At 54.5% G+C, this 19,363-nt stretch overlaps 4 protein-coding genes across 4 annotated transcripts; 2 read left to right on the top strand and 2 right to left on the bottom strand.

Annotated features, from left to right (window-relative positions):
- The first annotated feature begins 248 nt into the window (after nt 1-248).
- BDY24DRAFT_399356 (alpha,alpha-trehalase) lies at nt 249-4,873 on the top strand. The gene is made up of 18 exons (XM_076641816.1): nt 249-524; nt 840-909; nt 1,024-1,121; nt 1,228-1,308; nt 1,434-1,639; nt 1,742-1,813; nt 1,921-2,225; nt 2,313-2,341; nt 2,447-2,572; nt 2,646-2,888; nt 3,048-3,127; nt 3,235-3,585; nt 3,703-3,803; nt 3,923-4,051; nt 4,132-4,154; nt 4,234-4,331; nt 4,418-4,450; nt 4,527-4,873. Exons 1-18 carry the CDS (start codon nt 324-326, stop codon nt 4,660-4,662), a joined length of 2,382 nt encoding a protein of 793 aa, XP_076493692.1. The 5' UTR covers nt 249-323; the 3' UTR covers nt 4,663-4,873.
- An 81-nt stretch (nt 4,874-4,954) lies between these two features.
- On the top strand, nt 4,955-6,320 carry BDY24DRAFT_174917 (alpha/beta hydrolase). The gene is made up of 3 exons (XM_076636281.1): nt 4,955-5,256; nt 5,342-5,426; nt 5,524-6,320. The coding sequence occupies exons 1-3, from the start codon at nt 5,091-5,093 to the stop codon at nt 6,098-6,100; spliced, it is 828 nt and encodes a 275-aa protein (XP_076493691.1). The 5' UTR covers nt 4,955-5,090; the 3' UTR covers nt 6,101-6,320.
- Nucleotides 6,321-9,759: 3,439 nt separating this feature from the next.
- On the bottom strand, nt 9,760-12,920 carry BDY24DRAFT_399340 (uncharacterized protein). The gene is made up of 4 exons (XM_076641815.1): nt 12,235-12,920; nt 11,800-11,887; nt 11,606-11,665; nt 9,760-11,431 (listed from the first exon to the last, which is right to left on the bottom strand). Exons 1-4 carry the CDS (start codon nt 12,624-12,626, stop codon nt 10,124-10,126), a joined length of 1,848 nt encoding a protein of 615 aa, XP_076493690.1. The 5' UTR covers nt 12,627-12,920; the 3' UTR covers nt 9,760-10,123.
- A 1,537-nt stretch (nt 12,921-14,457) lies between these two features.
- On the bottom strand, nt 14,458-19,330 carry AGC1 (citrin). Its single transcript, XM_076641814.1, has 24 exons — nt 19,143-19,330; nt 18,930-19,078; nt 18,511-18,593; nt 18,336-18,412; nt 18,109-18,212; nt 17,956-18,029; nt 17,746-17,867; nt 17,469-17,622; nt 17,298-17,365; nt 17,089-17,205; nt 16,848-16,978; nt 16,728-16,733; nt 16,472-16,646; nt 16,271-16,378; nt 16,167-16,185; nt 15,914-16,074; nt 15,820-15,832; nt 15,715-15,725; nt 15,547-15,645; nt 15,445-15,472; nt 15,218-15,350; nt 15,090-15,138; nt 14,899-15,001; nt 14,458-14,677 (listed from the first exon to the last, which is right to left on the bottom strand). Exons 2-24 carry the CDS (start codon nt 19,055-19,057, stop codon nt 14,577-14,579), a joined length of 2,064 nt encoding a protein of 687 aa, XP_076493689.1. The 5' UTR covers nt 19,058-19,078; nt 19,143-19,330; the 3' UTR covers nt 14,458-14,576.
- Between the last annotated feature and the right edge of the window lie 33 nt (nt 19,331-19,363).

Raw genomic sequence — 19,363 nt, 5'->3', positions numbered from 1 at the left:
AGGGAGGGCTGTTTTGGGCTTGAAGCTCTCCACTCAAACAGGATCCGAGATTTCTCGAAGCAACGACGAAAGATTTTTCTCACGAGTCTCGAGCTCTTGAATAGACCTCTTTCTCTTACTTACTAGAATGGACGTGCTAGAACAAAAGAAAACTAAAAGGGACAGATCCCCTTTGCGAGAAATCGTCATCAATCAATCTTTGAATCTCCCCCAGCCTGAATCCTCCTCCTTGCTTTTGACCCTTCAACCCTCTCCCTCTCCCCAACCCAGCCCATCCCACCCATCCCAACCCAACAGCAGCAAGAGCCTCCCTTTCTCACGCGATGGGCACCACCCGACCCCAGATCAAAACGTCGCACTCCCTTCTCTTCCACGACGACCACCAGCCCGCTACCTCCCATCTCACGGCTTCCCCTCTCACGACCGCTCCTCCTCCGAGCAGCAAGATTCCAGCGTTCAACGCGGATGCTTCCGAGTACTATGGAGGGAAGGAGGTTCATTCCAGAGGGAGGACGTATAGCTCGGTGAGTGAGGAGGGAGCGTTGCAAGGCAGGCAGGGAGGGGGTGAGAGGTGAAAGGGTTGGGTTGGGTTCGGGCTGGAGAGGAAGAAGAAGAAGAAGAAGAAGAAGAAGGGCGCATACAGTCCAGTTCTCGCTCTTTTGCTCTTCGTTTTCTCTTTTAGTGAAGAAACGACAAGGAGGAAACAAGAGAAGAAAGAAGGAAGAGATAACGAACGAGCTCTCCCTCCTTCCCGCACACACCATCTCCCTCTCTTCTTCTTTCCTTCTCCAACCACTAACCATGCTCTCTCTCTCGTTTCGTTCTTTCTATCTATACAGGCCGCTCCTCCTCGAGGTGGAGTCGGAATCAACAACGACCTCATGAACAGACAGAGGAGATTGAGTCACGGTTCGTTTCCTTTTCTCTTTCTTACTTCGTTCTATCTCTCTCTCTTTCAGCCCCCTCCCTCGAAATCTCAACAGGATCCTTCTTTTTTTTGCTTTGCTTTCGGTTGGATTCTAGATGAAATCACCAAATCCGCCCCTCGACGGTTCCTCATCGACGTCGAAGAGACGCTCAGGTTGGTGCTGGAGCAGGAGGACACGGATGGGGACTTCCAGGTGCGTTCTCTCTCTCTCTTTCTCTCCTTCCTCCTCTTTGTTCTCCTCTTCTTCTCTCGAAGCTCAAGCTGATTTAGAAACGCTCTTTTGAAACGATCTTGTATAGATCTCCATCACCGACTCTGGACCCAAAGTCATGACCCTCGGGACTGCCACCTCCAACGGATACAAGTCCTTTGACGTCAGGGTCAGTTCTCCCTCCCTCCCTCCCCTCCCTCCCTTCCCCACGTTCCCCCCTCCTTCTTCTCCTTCTCCTCCCCCTTCGCAGCTTCCCTGACCTCGTTCGACGCGTGTGTGTACGTACTACCACAGGGAACCTACATGCTCTCGAACCTCCTCCAAGAACTCGCTCTCGCCAGGGATTACGGTCGGAAACGGATCGTCCTCGACGAAGCTCGACTGACCGAGAACCCGGTCGACAGGCTGAGCAGGATGATCAAGAACTCGTTCTGGAACTCGTTGACGAGGAGGATCGATGGGGATGGGTTGGAGATCATTTGTGCGGATCCGAAGAATCGGTGAGTTGGCGGTGGGAGGTTGAGCTTGGGAAGGAAGGGAGGGAGACGATGGGAGGGCTGATTGTGTTTCCTTTTTTGGTTTGGTTTGGTTTTGGAGTACAGAACGAGCAACGTCAAACCTTTGATCTACGTTCCTTGTGGAGAACCTGATATGGCTGAGTACTACCGAGAAGTGTGAGTCCTTCCTCTCCATCTCCCTTCCTCTCTTCCTCTCACTCGAGCTCACACACCCACCCTTTCCCTCCCTCCCTCCCTCCCTCCCTCCCTCTTTCTCTCTCCAGCTCCCGCCAGAAACCCCATCTCGGTCTCCAAGTCGAACTCCTCCCTCCCAACCCTTCCGACCCAGCCTTCGTCAAATCCCTCAACGACCGACCTGGGATCCTCGCCCTCGCCATGCGCAAGACCGTCGACCCGACCACGGGCAAGAAGAGCTTCAAAGGGATCCCGTTCGTCGTGCCTGGAGCGAGGTTCAACGAGTTGTACAACTGGGACAGTTACTTTATCAGTTTGGGATTGTTGGTGGATGGGAAGGTGGAGATGGCGAAGGGGATGGTGGAGCACTTCATCTTTGAGATCAAGCATTACGGTGAGTTTCGAGGGGAGCGTGGGGTTTTGGGCTCGTTTGCGAGACTCGTGCTGACTCCTTCCCGTGCCTATGCTTTGTGGGATACAGGCAAGATCCTCAATGGAAGTCGGAGCTACGTGAGTCTTTCTCTCTCTTCCCTTCGAACGAAGGAGAGCGAAGAAGAGACGAAGGAGGAAGAAACTGACGCGTCTTCGTTTTCGACTTCCTTTCTCGACGGACAGTACCTCTGCCGATCCCAACCTCCCTTCCTCACCGACATGGCTCTTCAAACCTACAACCAGCTCGACCGAACCGAAGACAAGGAGAACAAAGTCTGGCTCAAAGCTGCCATCCAAGCTGCCATCAAGGTTCGTCCCTTTCTCTCTCCCCTTCGTCTCCCTCTCCTTTCCCACTCACCCTCTCGCTCTTACTCTTTCGCAGGAGTACCACACCGTCTGGGTCGCCGAACCTCGCATGGACCCTATCACCGGACTTTCCCGTTATCGACCTGACGGACTCGGGATCCCTCCGGAAACGGAAGCCACCCACTTCACGCACATCCTCCAGCCGTTTGCGGAGAAGCATGGCATCTCGGTGTTGGAGTTTGCGGACGCGTACGATGCGGGCGAGTTGAAGGAGCCCGAGTTGGACGAGTACTTCATGCATGATAGGGCTGTGAGGGAGGTGAGTCTTGGGATCTTGGGGGGGGGGGGGGGGGGGGGGGGGGGGGGGGGGGGGGGGGGGGGGGGGGGGGGGGGGAGGGAGGGAGGGACGAGGGAGTGTCGAGCTTCGAGCTGACTTTTGCGACGCGTTTTTTTCTTTCGCGGTTTGGTTGGAAAACAGAGTGGACACGATACGACCTACCGATTCGAGAAACGATGTGCCAACCTCGCTACGATCGATTTGAACTCGCTGCTCTACAAGTGAGCTCTCGTCCCTCCCTCCGTTTCTCCTCGTTCGTTTCGTCCTCTCCCAAGTCCCCAAGCTCACCTCCTCCTCCCCTTCTTCTTCCTTCTCCTCCTCCTTATAGGTACGAAATGGACATCGCCACCGCCATCCGAGACGTCTTCAACGACTCGCTCGACATGGACTCCTTCGACGACGTCTTCCCTCTCTCTCCCTTCCCCATCTCCCCTGAAACCTACGCCACCCCAACCTCCTCCTGGCCCAAATCCACCTCCAAACGACAGACCTCGGCAGAATGGTTCGCTCGAGCCGAGTTCAGGAAACAGCAGATCGACAGGTACCTCTGGAACGAGGGGAGCAAGCTCTACTACGACTACGACACGAGCAAGAAGAGGCAGAGCAGGTACGAGAGTGTGACGGCGTTCTGGGCCATGTGGGCAGGATGTGCGAGTGAGGATCAGGCGGAGAAACTTGTGTACGTAGCTGGTCTCTGTCTGAGCGGGAGAGGAAGGGACGGAGTGGGGAGACGAAATCGAAAAACTGACGCGTCGTCTCTTTCCTTTGCTTTGCGGTTGGTTCGGTTTGGAAACAGTCGATACTCGCTGTCCAAGTTCGAAGTCATCGGAGGTCTCGTCCCTGGAACGGAGGAGTCTCGAGGAAAGATCTCGCTTTCGCGGCCCAACAGGCAGTGGGGTTCGTCGTCTCCTCTTTTTCCTTCCTTCCTCCTTCCTTCTCGTCTCGTCTTTCTTTCCTCGCTGCTCCTCGTCGCTGACTTGACTTCCTCTCTTCTTTCGGGGTCTTCCTCTTCGCAGACTTCCCTTTCGCCTGGCCACCTCATCAGATCATGGCTTGGGTCGGACTGGAGCGATACGGGTACGAGATCGAGGCGAGGAGGTTGGCATACCGATGGGTTTACTTGATGACGGTTGCGTTTGTGGATTGTGAGTCTTCTCAAGCGCTCCCCTTGCCACTTTGTTTCGAACCGTGACTGATGCTCGAAGCGTCTTTGGGGGTTTCACAGTCAATGGAGTCGTGCCAGAGAAGGTTCGTTTCGAAGACGAGCTTTTACGCGTTTCGAAGGACGAGGAGACTGATCTTTTCTCTCGTTCGTTTTGGGATACAGTTCGATGCTGTCAAACTTTCGCACATGGTCGACGCCGAGTACGGAAACCAGGGAGTTGACTTCAAGTTTGTTGCGAGGGAGGGATTCGGATGGACGAAGTGAGTCGCGTCGGCTCGTTGTTCTCGTTCGTCAAATCGAGAGCTGACACCCTCCTCTTCCCTCGTCGTTCGTTCGGTTCTCTCAGCTCGAGTTTCCAAGTTGGAGTTTCCTTCCTCAGGTGCGTCGTCTTCAGTTCATCTTCTGTCCCTTTCTCGCTCGAAACTGACCTCCTTCGTCCTCTTCTCCCCTCACAGCGTCGCCGAACGACGAGCCGTGTCCGCCTGCATCTCGCCCGAGATCTTCTACGCCGGTCACAACACCTCCGCCAGTGACTCGGTCGCTCCTCTCGTGGATCCCATCGAGGTCGCTCTCCAGGGAGTGTCGATCTGAAACGACCGTTTCGTAGATTCGATTCTCCCTTTTCGTTTCGGATTTCCTTTCTTTACTCTCCTCCATGCGAGATCTCGCTTTCTTTCGATACAGTTCTTCATGCTCTCCTTGCTTTTTATTTTCCTCCCTCCCTCTCTCTCTCTCTCTTCCAAGCATCGGCTTCGTTTCTCGTTCTCGTGTATATCCTGTCTCTCTTGCCGCTCCCCTCGCTCGTCTCGTCCTTCTTCCATCTTGGTTTTAGACAGTCTTTCCCCTCGCTTTCTTTTCCTTTGCTTTTCCTCTCCTTCATTAACAAGCTGTGTAACAAGTATCCCTTTCACTTTCTGCTGATATCCTGAGAAAGAGACGGAGGCAAAACGGAGGAGCTCGAATCTGAAAGCTCGTCGAGCTCACCTCCTTCCTTCCTCCCTTCCTCCCTCCCATCCACGATGTCCTCCGTTCCCATCACCGTTGCTCCCGTCTCAGCCTCGAGCCTCCCACCTCCTCTCACTAGGAAACCACCTCCTAAACCGAACTGTACGACTCTCAAGTTCCAGTATGCTCCTTCGAGGGATGGGAAGGATCGGAATCTGCTCGTTCTCTTTCACGGTTTGGGTGAGCTCTGTCGTTTTCCTTTTTCCCTTCGCTCTTCTCCCTTTCCTCACGCTGACCTCGAGTTGTTTTGTTCGATTCCGTCCAGGCGACACGAATCAACCCTTCTTCGACTTGGGAAAGAAACTCAACCTCCCTGAAACAGCGATCCTGGCCGTTCAAGCTCCTTTGCAGTGAGCTCGCTCGCTCGCTCGTCGTTCTCTCGATCTCTTTATATACTTCCTTTGACTTAACGAACCAAATTCTCCTCCCCACTCGTCTCTAAATTAGAATCCCCCTCCTGGACGAACCCTCCTTCATGTTCTACCCTTCCTTCACCATCCCAGACTTCACTCCCGTCCTGAACCCCAACCCTTCCTCCATCCTCGCCCTCCTGTCCTCCCTCCTCACCCACCTCACCTCCCCAGCCTGCGGTTCCTGGCCCTTAGCCGACATCCACCTCTTTGGATTCGGTCAAGGAGGTTCCATCGCATCCGAACTCGCTCTCCTCACTAACTCCTCCTCCAAACCATCAGACAGAGGAACTCGACTCGGCTCGCTCGTCACCGTCTCAGGTCCTCTACTCTCCCTCCCTACGCCTGGACCAGGAAGGGAGAACCAGACTCCTGTGCTCGCGCTGCATAGGAGTGGGGAAACTTATACGAAGGCGGATTTGGGAGCGTTTGGGAAAGGGTTCAAGGACGTGAAGGAGGTCAGGTTCGTGGGAGGATCGCCGGGGATGGTGAAAGGGGAGGGAGAGTGGAGGGTGGTGATGAAGTTTTGGAGTGAGCATTTGGGGAGGGAGAGTAAGATGGGTGGGGGAGGGGAGATGTTTGAGGTGTTGGAAGGGGGTCCGAAGATGGGATGAATTGGAGGCGGTTGAAACGAGAGGAGGGAAAGCGAGGCAAGAGGACAGGATCGAGCTGCTCTCTTCCTTTCGAGCAAGTCGCTAGAGTAACATCAACAGTTCAGCTTCGCCTAGATGCTCGCTACCGTCGAACGAGTGAGCTCTGCAGGAAGGTCGGATTCGGGAAGGAGGCGAGGCGAGCACAGGACGCGTCGAGGTCGGACGGAGACGCGCCCTTCCTTTCCCAACGAGGCAAGCTGTGAGGTTCATTCCTTCCTTAACTGATGGGTTTACGGGCACAGGGCTGATCGTATCTGTTCTGGCTGTTGCCCTTCCTTCCCGTGTCTCTTCAGATTCTGTAGAAGCCCTCACTGCCCCCGAGGCTCTTCTTGCCTACTAAATTCCCTCTCTTTCGACCTCTCGACTCCCAACGCGCCTAGGAGTTAACAAAGTCATCGTAGATGTTACCGACGACGGAGGAGGGCAGATCTACCTGAGCTCGTTCTGTTCGTCTTCCGGTCTTCGCGTCAATAGTTTCTCGACTTGACGACTCACGACTTTCCACTTCCCTCCCTCGGCTTTTGCAGGGCAACGAATCTTCGCTGGAGAGGAACTGGAACACACCGTCGGCTTCCATGGAGTCTTCCGAGACGCCGCTCTTCACCACAACTCGCAGAACGCACCGAGTGAGTCGCGATCGATCGTTCTTGTCGACTTCGTCCCGATTCCGTGCTGAAACCACCCTTTTCTGTCTTTGCTCGGACTTAGTTTTCAAGTTCTCTGGTCTTACCGATGCCGAGGGGAACTTCCTTCCAGAGGACTACGATATCTTCGAGGCCGAAGGCTCGACGGTGTCGATCAACGGGAAGCAGCTTGCTGTCAGCGAAGTGTGAGCCTCTCTTCTCTGTTTCTTCGTCCGTTAATACAACGAACTAAACCATTTTCGTCCTTTCCAAGGTTCGTGACGGTCTGGAGGTCACTCCTAATATCTCGAAGCCTGCGTTCGAGGCGAAGGACGTCGTGATCTTTTCCAACGGAGGGACTTGCGGTTCAGCTTGTTCGCTTTTTACGACTGTGAGCCCCCTATCTATCTACTTCTAATCCTCTAGATCCTACCTGACTGACCTTGTCTCGCTCGCTCAACTACAGTTCCTCAACGTCGTCCTCGGCGTCGACACTCAGGTCTCAACCGCTCGACCAGGCAAGCTCCGTCTCTTCTCCTCCTTCCCCTATCATCCTCCACTTTTCCATCTAACGTATGTTCCTTGCGTATCATCTGTCGGGAGCAGATCAACCCATCGAGTACAGTTCCTTCGCCGCTCAGGTCTTCAGCGCCAGTTCTCTCTCCGCGTGGATCCAGCACGTCAATCTTTCCTCGGATCCCCTCGCTCCACCATCTCTCCGAATCGACGCCAGTTACAGCTTCCCTATTCGAGGAATGTTCTACCCCGGAACGAAGGACTTCCTTCGTGAGCTGAATTTTTAGAATTCTCCCCTCCGACGACGGCGAATCGAAATTCGCACGATCTGATCGCGTCTTCTCTCGCTTCGGTTTCCTTCTTCGCCAGAGTACACCTCCATTCCCGCAGACAAGACTTTCGCTCTCACCGCCGACGAATATCTTCATCCCCTCAAGATGTACGCTCGAGTCGCTCAGCTGAAATGGGGAGGAGACATCGGTTCGACCAACGCGACGACTTTGGAGAGGAGCGCAGAGGTGGAGAGTGAGATGGGAAATTCGAGTGCGATAGTCAGGACGTCTGTGGTAGCATTGGGTACGCTCTATCTTTCCTGGCTCTGCCCTTGAGTTTTCGTCTCGAGCCTCGTCCTCGTTTTCCGTCGAATTGAAGCTGACTTTCTCGTTTCTCTTCCCGGCGCGGTGCTTTCTCGTTTGTAGCTGCAGTTGGTTTGGTGGGAACTTCAAGCCTCGTAGCTTTCCTGCTCTATCGACGATCGAGGAGACTAGAGGCTAGGAGCTACGCTGTAGTCGAGGTTGGAGTTGTTCAGACGTCGTGCTCGTAGCCTTCCCTTCGTTGGATTTTAGTCTGCTTCTATCTTTCAATCTTATTTTTTTGCTTTCTCTAGAGATGTAGCTCTTGCCCCTTCAGCATCGCTCGCATGACTCGCAGGCTAAGGACTGTCTCTCTTCTTCATTCGCTCGAGACGACCGACGCAAGTCCCAGAACGGTTTCGAGGTCTCAACGCGATTTCGAACTCGTTTGCCCTTGAGCTCACTTCAGCTCTAGACGTTCCGAGAGACTCGATGCACTTGCGCTGAGAGGCAAGGAGTCTAAGGCAAAGGGACGCATACTGAAGGAGCTGCGAGAACAAAAACACACGGCGCGTCGTCGCTCTCGACCCTCTCAACTCCCTCCCTCCTCTCGGTGGAGAGATTTTCCTTGAAGAGTCGTTGTACTAGAGCTCATGAGATTGGCAGAATCTTTTTGAAGGTGGGAGAAGGGAGGGAGACTGAGAGGCGGAAGGAGGAGCGGAGTCGAAGAGGATGAGGTCGAAGATGGACGGATGGATGAACATGGGCAGGTCTATGTAGGAGTTGATCCTGAGGTTGGGATGAGCTCCAGGATCGTACGGCGGAAAGATGGAGAGGTTTGAGAGAAGAACTTTCTTCGTTCGAGAGTCGTGGTTAAGAGGGAGAAGAAAGGGTGAAGGGAGGTGAGCTCGCTCGAAATGCTCCCTCCTCGCTCCTTGCTTCTCTTCTTTCTCGTCCTCCGCCTCGACCGACTCTCGCTTAGAGCGCCAAAATCACTCGGTATCGGATCCAGACCTAAGCGAATCTCTCAAAGTGCGTCTCCATCACCCTCTTCCAGCTCCAACTTTATCAACCCATCCCCTCCCTCCTTCTCTTCGCTCGACGCGTCGCGTCGCTCGCACCTCTCCCTTCCCGCTCTCCCCTCCCCTCCCTCCCCTCCTCTCTCTCTCTCTCTCAAACTTTCCCACCCAAAACCCAACAGCGTGAGGTGAGTGTGAAACATCGATTCCAAAAAAAAGGGGGTCGAAACAAAAAACCGAAAGAAAAAAGCCACGACGAGAAAAACGAGAAGAAAGTAAAGGATCCGCTGGAAGAAGAAGAAAGGAAGAGAAAGAAAGAGAAGCGACACGAAACGAGAACCAAAGGGTTTAAAAGAAAATAGGGCCCTGTAGAGCAGTGACCGATCAAGTGAACGAGAGAGAAAAAGGGGGGGGTTGGGTTGGGTTGGGTTGGGGTTGGGAGGGGAATTAAGAATGGAAAAGGAAAGCGGAGAAGCGTTAAACGTGTAGACCGGTGGAGGGTGGAGGGTGGAGGTGTGGAGAGGGGGAGAGGGGAGGGGAGGGGAGGGTGGAGATTTCACAAGGGTGGGAGAGAGAGGTGGGGTGGAGGGAGAGAGAGAGAGGACGGGAGACGTAAAGGTAAAGAGAAAATCGAGAGCGAGAGACGGACGAACGGACGGACGGACGGGACTGGGGGACGTAAAAAGAAGAGTAGGAAAAGAGGAGCCAAAAACAAAGAAGAAGAGAGAAAGACGGATCGAAACGAGGGGGGTGAACCCGATAAACGACGACGACGACGACGAGGGAAAGGGAAACGGCGGCGAGGGAGAGACGAAGGTTCTTTTTTTTTTTGGGTTGGAGGAGTTGGGTTGGTTGAGTTTTTGTGGCGCCGAACGACGGAGGAAGGACGACCGTGGGAGTGGGTTGTGGGTTGTGGGTTGTGGTGATGATGATGACGGAGGAGGGAGGGAGGGAGGGAGGGAGGGAGAGGGAAGGGTGACTAGCCGAGTTGTGATGGCGGTGTCGAGGGAGAGGAAGGGTAGGATTGGGAGTGGGTTGGGTAGGAGGTAGAAGTGGTGGTGGTAGTGGTGAGAGGGAAGGACAGGTTGACGAGGAAGAGGTAGCCGTAGACGAAGACAAAGAAGACCGAGTTGAACGAGGGAGGGTTGGGGTGAAAGAAGAGAAGGACGCGCATCGCCAACTAGAACGACGACTTCCCTCCCTCTCCTAGCAAGCAGTGAAGAGACAGACGAGGCTCGAAACTACTTCCCTCCCTTACTCCATCTCCATATCCACATCGTCGTCGTCCTCCACCACCGTGAACAGCACCTCGTCTCCGTTCCCTCCCGCCTGCTCCCACGCTCCAGGTCGTCCCAACTGCGAAAGAGATCCCTGACCCCCACCCAACGAGATTCCTCCCATCGCACTGACTCCAGCTCCCACTCCTCCCGATCCCGCTCCTCCTCCAACGGAAGTGGTGACTCCTCCCATCGCCGTCGTCGCGGTGAAGCCGTTCTCTCCTCCTCCGGGAGCCATTCCTCCTCCAGGAAGTCCCTTGGGATGTCCGTGCTTTCCCTGAGCGACGAGGGCGAGTCCGATAGCTCCGTGAGCTCCAGAGTTGAGGTAGTGGTACCTCAGTCCGTTCATCTGTCGGTATCGCTTCGTGCAACCTCCTCCGACCTGGCAGACGAACGGTCTCGACTTCTCCTCCGCTTCGGCTTCCGAGAGTCCGTTCTCGACGGCGTCTCGGACCTCGAAGTTGCACTGTCCGACCTTGAGATGGTACTTGAGTCCGTTCTGCTGCTTGTACGACTTCTGGCAACCTGGCGTCGGGCACTTGAAGATCTTCTGACCCGAGCCTGGAGGAGGAGGAACGCCTCCGGGATGAGCGAGCGAGAGGGCTGGGATGGTGGTAGGGTGTTGGTGAAGGGTGGAAGGACCGGCTCCAGGGGTGGAGTGAGCGGACGAAGGAGAAGCGGAGTTGGACGCGGCTTGCTGTGCGAGAGCGAGGATCGTCGCTGCGTCGGTCGCGTTGGCTGAAGGGTTGGCCGACGAAGGGAAGAGGAGGGTAGGAGGGATGCACGACGAGGGGGTAGGAGGAGGGATCGATCGGTTCTTGTTGACGGAGGGAAGAACGCCGGGAGTCGAAGGGGAGTTGGAGAACTTGAACTCGCCCTCCCAAACGGTCGAGGGAGCTTTGCTTCCAGCGGGAGAGTTCCACTCGGACGAAGGAGCCATTCCTCCCTGTCCAGCGTTCACGAACGCGGCTCGTCCAGCGAGAGCCTGCTTGGTCTTCTTCCTTCCAGCGGCGGCGGCTCCGACTCCCCCAGGGAAGACGGTGGTTTCGAAGGCGGAGGCGGTAGGAGGAGCGAGGACGTCCGAGAGTTGGAGAGGAGCCGAAGCGGGGATGGGTTGACGTCTTTTGAGAGGAGGAGAGTTGGAGTTGGAGTTGTTGGAGGAAGACGAGGAGGAAGAGGAAGCTGGCTCTGAATCGAGGTCCATCGAGTCGACGTCGTGCGAAGCCGTTCCTCCAGTTGGGTGGGTTTGAGGAGAAGGAAGGATGATGACGTGAACGTCTTCGTACTGTAGTCGTAGATACGCCAAGCAGGAAGACCGATGAAGAAAGGGAAGGGAGGGAGAAGGTCAGCCTCGAGAGAAGGTAAAGGAAGAAGGGGAAGGAGGAGGGAGAGTGGGCTGAGGGTGACTGAGCGTCGAACCAAACAGCCAAAAGCGAGCGAGAGAGAGAAAGGAACGTACGTGCTCGAGCAGATCGTGCATCGACGAGAGCTCTAGCCCACAGCAGTTGTAGTTCTGGCACTGAAACATAGGGGAAACGAAAAGAAAGGAGAAAGAAGCGAAGCGATCAGTCGGCGAACGAAGCTAATGAGGCCATGGTTTCGTTCCGGAAGACTCCTCCCTCTGTCCTCCCTCTATCGACCTGATGAACTCACATAATCGGCTTCGTTCTTGGCCATCTTCATCGAGCCTCCGTTGGACTCGATCGAGGTCGACATAGCGGCCATCGAAAAGTCATGAGCGCTGACGGGTCGGAAGGAGGATCGAGTTGAGACAGGGAGGAAAGTCAGGCGGGAGGAGGGAGGTAGGTGGGGGTGGAGGGAGGGAGAAGGGAAGGTGGTCAGCGTATTGTCTTTCTTTTGTTTCGATATGAATAGGAGAGCTGCTTGTAGAGGAGCTTCGAGATGTAGAAACGAGGGATGAAATCGGGATGGATGGATGGAAAGAGAGTTGAGGGGAGGAAACGCCACCTGAGACGGACGAGCGAGCGTCGACCCAACTCGACATTCTCAGACGACTCCATCGCCTCCGTTCGAATCTATAGCACCCCTTTCAAGCTCGTTAAGGACGGATGAAGGAAAGGAACTCACTCTATGCTAGAAGACCAGGGTTGACCTGCTTCCATCCCGAGGAACTTTCCCTTCCAGCTTCCGAGCTTCATCCTCTCCTCGAAGGAACCCAGTCCGACTCCTCCTCCGTAGGATCCCATGTAGGAACCCATCCGGAGACTCTTTGCGAGCGAGTTACCGTACGATCCAGGTCCCGAGTTGGAAGTTCTTCTGTCCGGAAGAGGGATCGGAGTCGTCTTTTGAGGAGGGGAGAGCATCGACGTAGAGGCGGAGGAGGAGTGGTGGTTGCGAGAAGGGAAAGGGATCACTTGAACTTGGCTCGTAGTAGACGAGGAGGACGACGATCCAGAGTGAGAAGAGTGCGAGGACGAGGAGGAGGAGGGATTTCGGATGATAGGAACGGCTGAGGACATAGACCGTAGAGGAAGAGGGACGAGGAGGAGGTGGACGTAAGGGGAGAAGGGGAGGGAGGTGAGGAGGGCTTGGGCCAAAAGGGGGGGGGGTCTTCGACCTTCGAAATTCGGTTAAAGGAATAGGAGAGGCGATAGGAGAGTTGGTTGCTGGTTTCCTAATTGAGTAGAGATGAAGGAGGAGGAGGAGTAGTAGAAAGTCGTCGAAGCCTGTATGTAGAGAAAGGGTTGGGAAAGCCGTTTGGGGGCGAAAGGGAGAGAGGAAGCAGAAGGTTGTCTCAGCCCAGAGCGTCGTCGATGCCTGCGTTGCGGAGATCCCCCCCACCCTCCGATTTGTCGTTTTCTTTTTTTTTCCCTTTCCCTTCTCTCCCAATTTGCTAGCCCCCTTTCTAAGATGCTCCCTTCCCCTTCTCACCATGACCTCATGTCTACTTTTATACGCTTCTCAGGTCGAAACAGCTTCAAAAAACGGGAACGAAACAAACCCAGACGCGTTCAGCCCTCTGCTTCCCTTTCCTCTCCTTCTGTCCGGCTTCTCGCGCTCCCCGCGAGATACATATCCAACCCCCCTCTCCCGTTCATGTCCTTGTTTGACCCCCTGCCATGTGGAGAAGGAGCTTTCTTTTGGATCTTTGGCGAGCGGAGCGCTGGACGTTGGTCCTCTCCCCCCTCCCCTCCCTCCCCGACCCCCGAAGCAGTGGAAAGTCAGCAAAAACCTCCACCTGCCTCTTCCAGAGCTTTGAAGGAGAGACAGCGGGAAGATCATTCGCAGCTGGGCAAGCACGTCTCCCCAACGGAAAAAAACGAACAAGAGAGTCCATCCGAGACGGGACGACGGGCGCACGTCGGTCGGTCGTTTCATGAGCTTGAATTCTCTCCTTCCTCGATCTCTTAGGTTTCTTTTGCTTGATCCCCCCAAATCCAGGACTCGTTTGAAGAGAGAAAGCTCGAGCACCTTTCCATGTCGTGTATTACTTCCTATAGATGAAGGCTTGTTTCAGAGCGAGGGGGCTCGAACGGGAAAAGGTTGAGCTTGTTTTTTTCTTTCTCGGAAGGTTGGGTTCGTTCCAAGCTCAGCTCATCCCGACTCAGGATCTCTATAGTAGTGCTTGCTCGGTGCCGAGCAAGCCTGACCAGAACACCCCTTTCCCTTTTGGGGATTCGATCAAGCGAAAGGAGGGAAGAAAGAGAGACGACGCGTCGAGCCTCGCCTTCCCCTCCCTCCCTGAACCGTAGCAGCTCTACCAAACCCCATCGTTTGCTCAGGAGGAGGTTCTAGCAAAGTAAAAGTGGTGTGCGTGTGTGCTTGATCTTCCTTCGTCGGCTTGACCGAGAAGGTCGACGACGGCATTTTTGCGCACGAAGAAAAGCGAACTATAGGCGCTTCTTCGCGTCGATCAGCTAGACTAGCCATGGCAATTTCAAGCTTTCCCCCGTTCTTTTTTTTCTTCCCTTCCTTCTCCCGACCTCCTTGGTTCGGCATGTTCTTGACTCGAGGGATGTGTGGAGTCGAAAAAGGGCCGGGGACGGAACTGCTGCTGAGTCGGCGAGCGAAGGAGGGAGGAGGGGTGAAAACCGCGACGCGTCGGGAGTCGTCGCAGCCTTCGAAGCTGTCCGTCTGGTATCTACTTCCCCTTTGGGACAGCAGTGAAATAAGCGAAGGAAGATGAGATCCCTCTAGTACGTGTAGACGAGCTGTGTAGGGAAATTGCTTTGGAGTTGAAGGCCGATCTGGCCTTCTCGAACGAAACCGCGTTCGTCTCTCGTCGTCGTCTATGTACTCTCTCTCTCTCTCTCTCTTCCCTCTCCTTCTCTCCCTACACCCAAATCCAAACCCGTTAACGTATATATTAATCCAAAAAGAAGTCCAGACCCATATCCAAGTTCCCTCCTCTCTCAATCCTACACGCTCAATGCTAAAGTGCTACCCCTCCTCTCTCCCTCCCGTCGTTCTCAAGCCAACACCTGCGAACCCTTCGGCAGCGGTTTCCCAGCCAACCACCCTCCTCCTCCCTGAGGTCTCAGCGTCGTTCGTCCAAAGTCTTCATGGCAGTCTGTTTTAATCAAACGCGCAAGAAGGGGAAGGAAGGTCAGGAATCATTTTTTTTTTTTTTTTCGTTGGGTCGAGCTCGGGTGAGGAGAGAGCGAGAGGACGAGAGGAAGAGAAGAGAAGACAGAGGGTGGGACGAGATGGGGTTTGGTTGGGGAGGGGGACGAGCTCGGAAGCTGAGTTTAAGAATGAGATGAGCTGAGAAGAGGAAGAGAGCGGACGCACCAAGAAGGATTTTGAGGGCGTTTCTGGCTCTGACTCTCGTGAGATCTTCGGGACCGGAGAGGAAGGAAGGTCGGGGTGGTGGGATGTTGTCTCCGTAAGGGTACTGCAAGAAGCGATCAACGAGGGGAGGAAGGAGTCAGAGAGGTGTTGCGGAAGGGACGAAGAGAGAGCGAGGGACAGAAACGACGAACAGGGAAGTGAACTTTGAGCCATTCGTAGACGACCAGCGTTACAGCGAATCTGAAGTCGCCGGAAGAAGGAAGACGAGATGGTCAGTTCAGGTCCAGAGAAGGAGGAAGGAAGAGAGAGCTGAACGAACTGAGGTGAACTCCTGATCATCCTCGGCACTCCTCCCTTGAACAAGGCCTTGACTCCCTCCTCCTTGGTGATGACCGAGAAAGCGTTGAACACTCCCTTGTAGTGGGTATATCCAGCTTTGGCTTCCGTTTGTACTGTATCAAACGAGAGCGAGGAAAGGGAAGGAGAGGTCGTCAGCGGAGAGGTTTTCGACGCGTCGAGTGAGAGAACGAGAGCGCGAGGACGAACGCCGAGTCTTCACCACGTCCGCTGGAGTCTGCAGACCGAAAAAGAACGAGAGAGATGGTTAACACACCGCTGAAGGGGCGATGGAGGAAGGGTTGGACGAACGGTAAGGTAAGCAGCAGGGATTCCTCCGGCTCCAGCAGCAAGGAGGGTCTGGAAGTTGGTGAGCTGGTAGCCGTTCTTTCCCTCGCCGAAGAAGTCTTTCTGTAAAGCCGAAGGAGAAGGCTGTTAGCATGTTTGACCTAAGGAGAGAGGACTTGAACGATGACGTACTCGGAGATGTGCTGAAAACGACCAAAAACCAAACGAAGACGAGATCAGCTTTCGTCTTCCCTCTCCTCTCCTCTTCTTCCCTCTACCATCACGGGTGGGACGTACCATAGGAAGTGAACTGTACACCAAGCCAAAGTGCACGCACGGTCAATATCTTCTCAAAACGAACGAAACGAGGACCGAAGTCGAAACAACTCACGTAAATCATTGAAAACGGCAGATCCCTCATCAAACACACACTCGCTCCCTTGTACAATCCCACCAGACCCAACTGCCTCACAACGTGAATAGCACCTCTACTGACCGCTCCGGTCTCCTTGAGCATCTCTCCTTGCATCTGGAGTCGGATCTTGGTGATTTCTGAGCGAACGCAAACGGACGCGTCGAAGCAAAACGAAAGTCAGCGGTCACCGAACGAGATCGAGCATAGAGGGAAGGGAGAAAAGACGAACCTAGTGGGTTCGTGACGACCTGAAAAGAGGGCGTTGTCGGAAAAGAGGAGGGTCAGCTCGGAGCGAGGAACGAGAAGAGAGAAAAGAGAGACGAAAGAACGCACAACCTGCATCGCTCCAGCCGTCCCACCAGCGATCAACTCGGCTGTCAAACTGATTCTTCCCGTATCCGGATCGGTCATCTTCTTCCGTATCAGGTCGTTGACGGTGAGCTGCGAGAAAGATGAACGAAACGGCGTGATCAGTACTTGACTCCCTTCGCTCCTTCTCCCCACCCTCCCTCCCCTACGAGACCCCAAACACACCTTGATAGCCTTCTCCGGCGCAACCCCAATCAACTGAGGCAACAACCCTTTGTAGAACCCAGCCACTCCTCCTTCGTTCCGGAAGATTTTCTTGCAGCAGTCGAGCCAGTTCTTGTAGAGGACTTCTCCGACGACGGTGGACCGTTGGTTTTGGAGACGGGTTTTGACCATGTCGCTGCGAAGGAGGAAAGGGACGAGCTTGTGTTAGTACGAAGGGAGGGAAAGGGAAGGGGAAAAGACAGGAGGGTAGACTCACATCGGGCTGATTCGAGGAGACGCGTCGAAGGAAAAAAAAGGGAGAGAAAGGTCAGCGAGCTCGAAAGAAAACGCGTCTTCGAGTGGAGAGGGAAGTGTGAGTTGGAAATTTGGGACTCACTAAACGACGAACGCTCCAGCTCCACCTCCGATCCCACCCAGGAAGAACCCGTACACTTTCGAAGCGATCGTGTGCAACGTCGACATCGAACTCTCCTGTTGTTGATCCTCCAAAGCTTGGGGAGGCATCCACTGTGACGCGTCGAGATCAAAGCGTTTTCTCGTCAGCGTAAGCTCGAGCACACCGGAGAGCTCGAAAAACTCGAGTCCAGGCGAAACGAAAGGAGAAACAGCGGGCTCACCTTTTCATCCAACAAAGCTCTAAAGTCATCCAGCACGAGCCTCGACCTCCCTCCTGTTCCTCGAGAAGCGAAGTGCCAGACGAGGTTGGCTTCCAGAGGTGTGAACATGGTGTATCTCTGCGAGTCAGGGGCGAAACCGAACGAAAGTCGTCAGTTCGTGCGAGGGCGAAGAGAGGGAGGGAGGGAGGGACAGAGGGACGAGGACAAACAGATTCGGCTGAAGCGGTATCCAGAAAATCATCTACGTCGATCCTTCCGTCTTTGGATTTGGCCACGGCTGAGGGATCGAACGGAATGGGAGGGAAGGGAGAGGAGACGCGTCTGATCAGCCCGACTCGTCTTCGAACAAACACGCGTGCGGATTGAGGACGGCCACTCACCATCCCTGATGATCCTCTCAACGGTATCCATCTCCCTGAGCACGTTGAGGAAAGCCACGCATTCTGAGTAGGATACCTTTTGACCTGGGGAGAGGAGGCAGAGGGTCGGGAGTCGTTCGAGGACTGAGTCGGAGAGTTTGTGGCGGGCGATTTCCTGGGATGAAGGACGGGAAGAAGATCCAAGTTAGCTCGAGAGAGAAGAAGGTAGAGGAGTGGGTGGAGGGGGGTTGGAGGGAGGTTGGAGGACAAAAGCAGCGACGGGGCGACGGAGACGAACCATGATGATCCTCTGAAAGTCCTGCGGCGAGATATACCCCGTCCCAGACTTGTCAAAGAATCGGAACGCCTGACGAAGTCTTTCCCCTTGCAGACCCTTCATCATCTGAGTGAACTCGACGTCTGCGAGATAAAACCGAGTCAAGAAAGGACGCGTTCGGGAAAGGTCAGCCCTCTTCCTTCTTCACTCGAGAAATTCAAGACGACTCACATCCGAGAGTGTTGGTCTTCCCAATGTAAAGCTTCACCCAGTCCGAATCGAAGTTGAAGGGTATCGCATCGGGTCTGTCGTCAAGTCGAGGAAGCAAAGGTCAGTCGGGAGGAGGAGAGAGACGGGAGAAAGATGGAGATCTTCAGAACTGACGCGATGTTCGCCGAGAAAGTAGACTTGAACTCGTCGAAGCTGATGGTTCCCGAGCCGTCGACGTCGAAGTAGGTGAAGGCAATCTTGTGGTCTGCATCGGGTCTCTGTACGAACGAAATCAGCAAAGTATCCGAAGAGGTAGGAGAGCAAGGTCAGACGAGCGACTCTCGAGCTTCGAGCTCACGCGGGCTGAACGACGAGAAGGAGGGAGGGAGGGAGGAACGCACCTTGAGCAACGATTCAAAGACTGTGAAATCCTCGAAGGAAACGAGACCTCGTTTCGAGAGATCTGCGACTCTGAAGACTAGAGGTCGAGGAAGAAACAGAGAGAGAGGGAGAGAGCAACGGTGAGCTAGCGCGGAGGTAGGTTCGAGTCATGAAAGAGATGGTGCTGCTACTCACGGACTCCGTATTGATCTCTCCGAATTTTCGAAGAGTTGTCGTCTGGGGCGATAGCGTTGATGAAGGATTCCTCGTCCAGGTATCTGTTGGCAACGAGGAGGGAGATAATGGGGGGAAAAGGAAAAGAGAGAGGGAAGGAAGGAGAAACTCGAGGTCAGCTCGTGCGTTTCCTTCCTTCTCAACACAGGCTGGTTGTCCGTTGTTCCGATTCGTTCCAGCGCTGCTAGAACACAGTATAGACCTTCCCACTCCCTCCCAGATGTCTCTCAGCTCCAAAGAAAGCAAAATTTCCCTCCCTCTTCGCCCGTTCGAAAGCGCACGGCGACTCCTCCCGAGAACCGGATGTCCGTCTCGCTCCTCTCCCTCCTTCCTTCCTTCTCTTCCAGCCAGAGAGACAGAGACGGAAAGACAGAACTCACCTGACACCCTCCACCTCCCTCCTCGCGTACTTGTCGAAAGTTCTTCTCCATCTTGTGAGCTCTGATTCGTTTGCTCCTCTGAGCTTTGAGCCGAGGGCTGAAGCTGCTTCAACGAGGGAGGGCGCCATGGGAGATCAAAACGAGGGAAGCTGAGAAGAAGAAGAAGGAGTCGTTAGTCGTTTGTTTGGACTGTAGAAGAGGATCCGTACGAACTTAAGAAGGAAGGAAGGGAAGACGAGAGAGAGAGAGAAGAAGAGGGCGGGGAAACGAGAGAGGGCGGGGAGGATGGTCGGTCGGCTTTGTTCGTTGTGCTACTAGAGAGGAAAGCGAGGTATAAGAAGAGAGCGAGAGGGTTGAAAGAGAGAGACCGTTGGCGAAAGAGTAGTTCTTAAAGGTTTGTGATGGTTGGAGGTTAAACCGAAACGAGAAACAAA

Source organism: Mrakia frigida (genome assembly GCF_051309035.1).
Source record: "Mrakia frigida strain ATCC 22029 unplaced genomic scaffold BDY24scaffold_32, whole genome shotgun sequence".
NCBI lineage: Eukaryota > Fungi > Basidiomycota > Tremellomycetes > Cystofilobasidiales > Mrakiaceae > Mrakia > Mrakia frigida.
The sequence above is the reverse complement of the archived record's forward strand: the minus strand, read 5'-3'. Positions and strand labels throughout refer to the sequence as shown.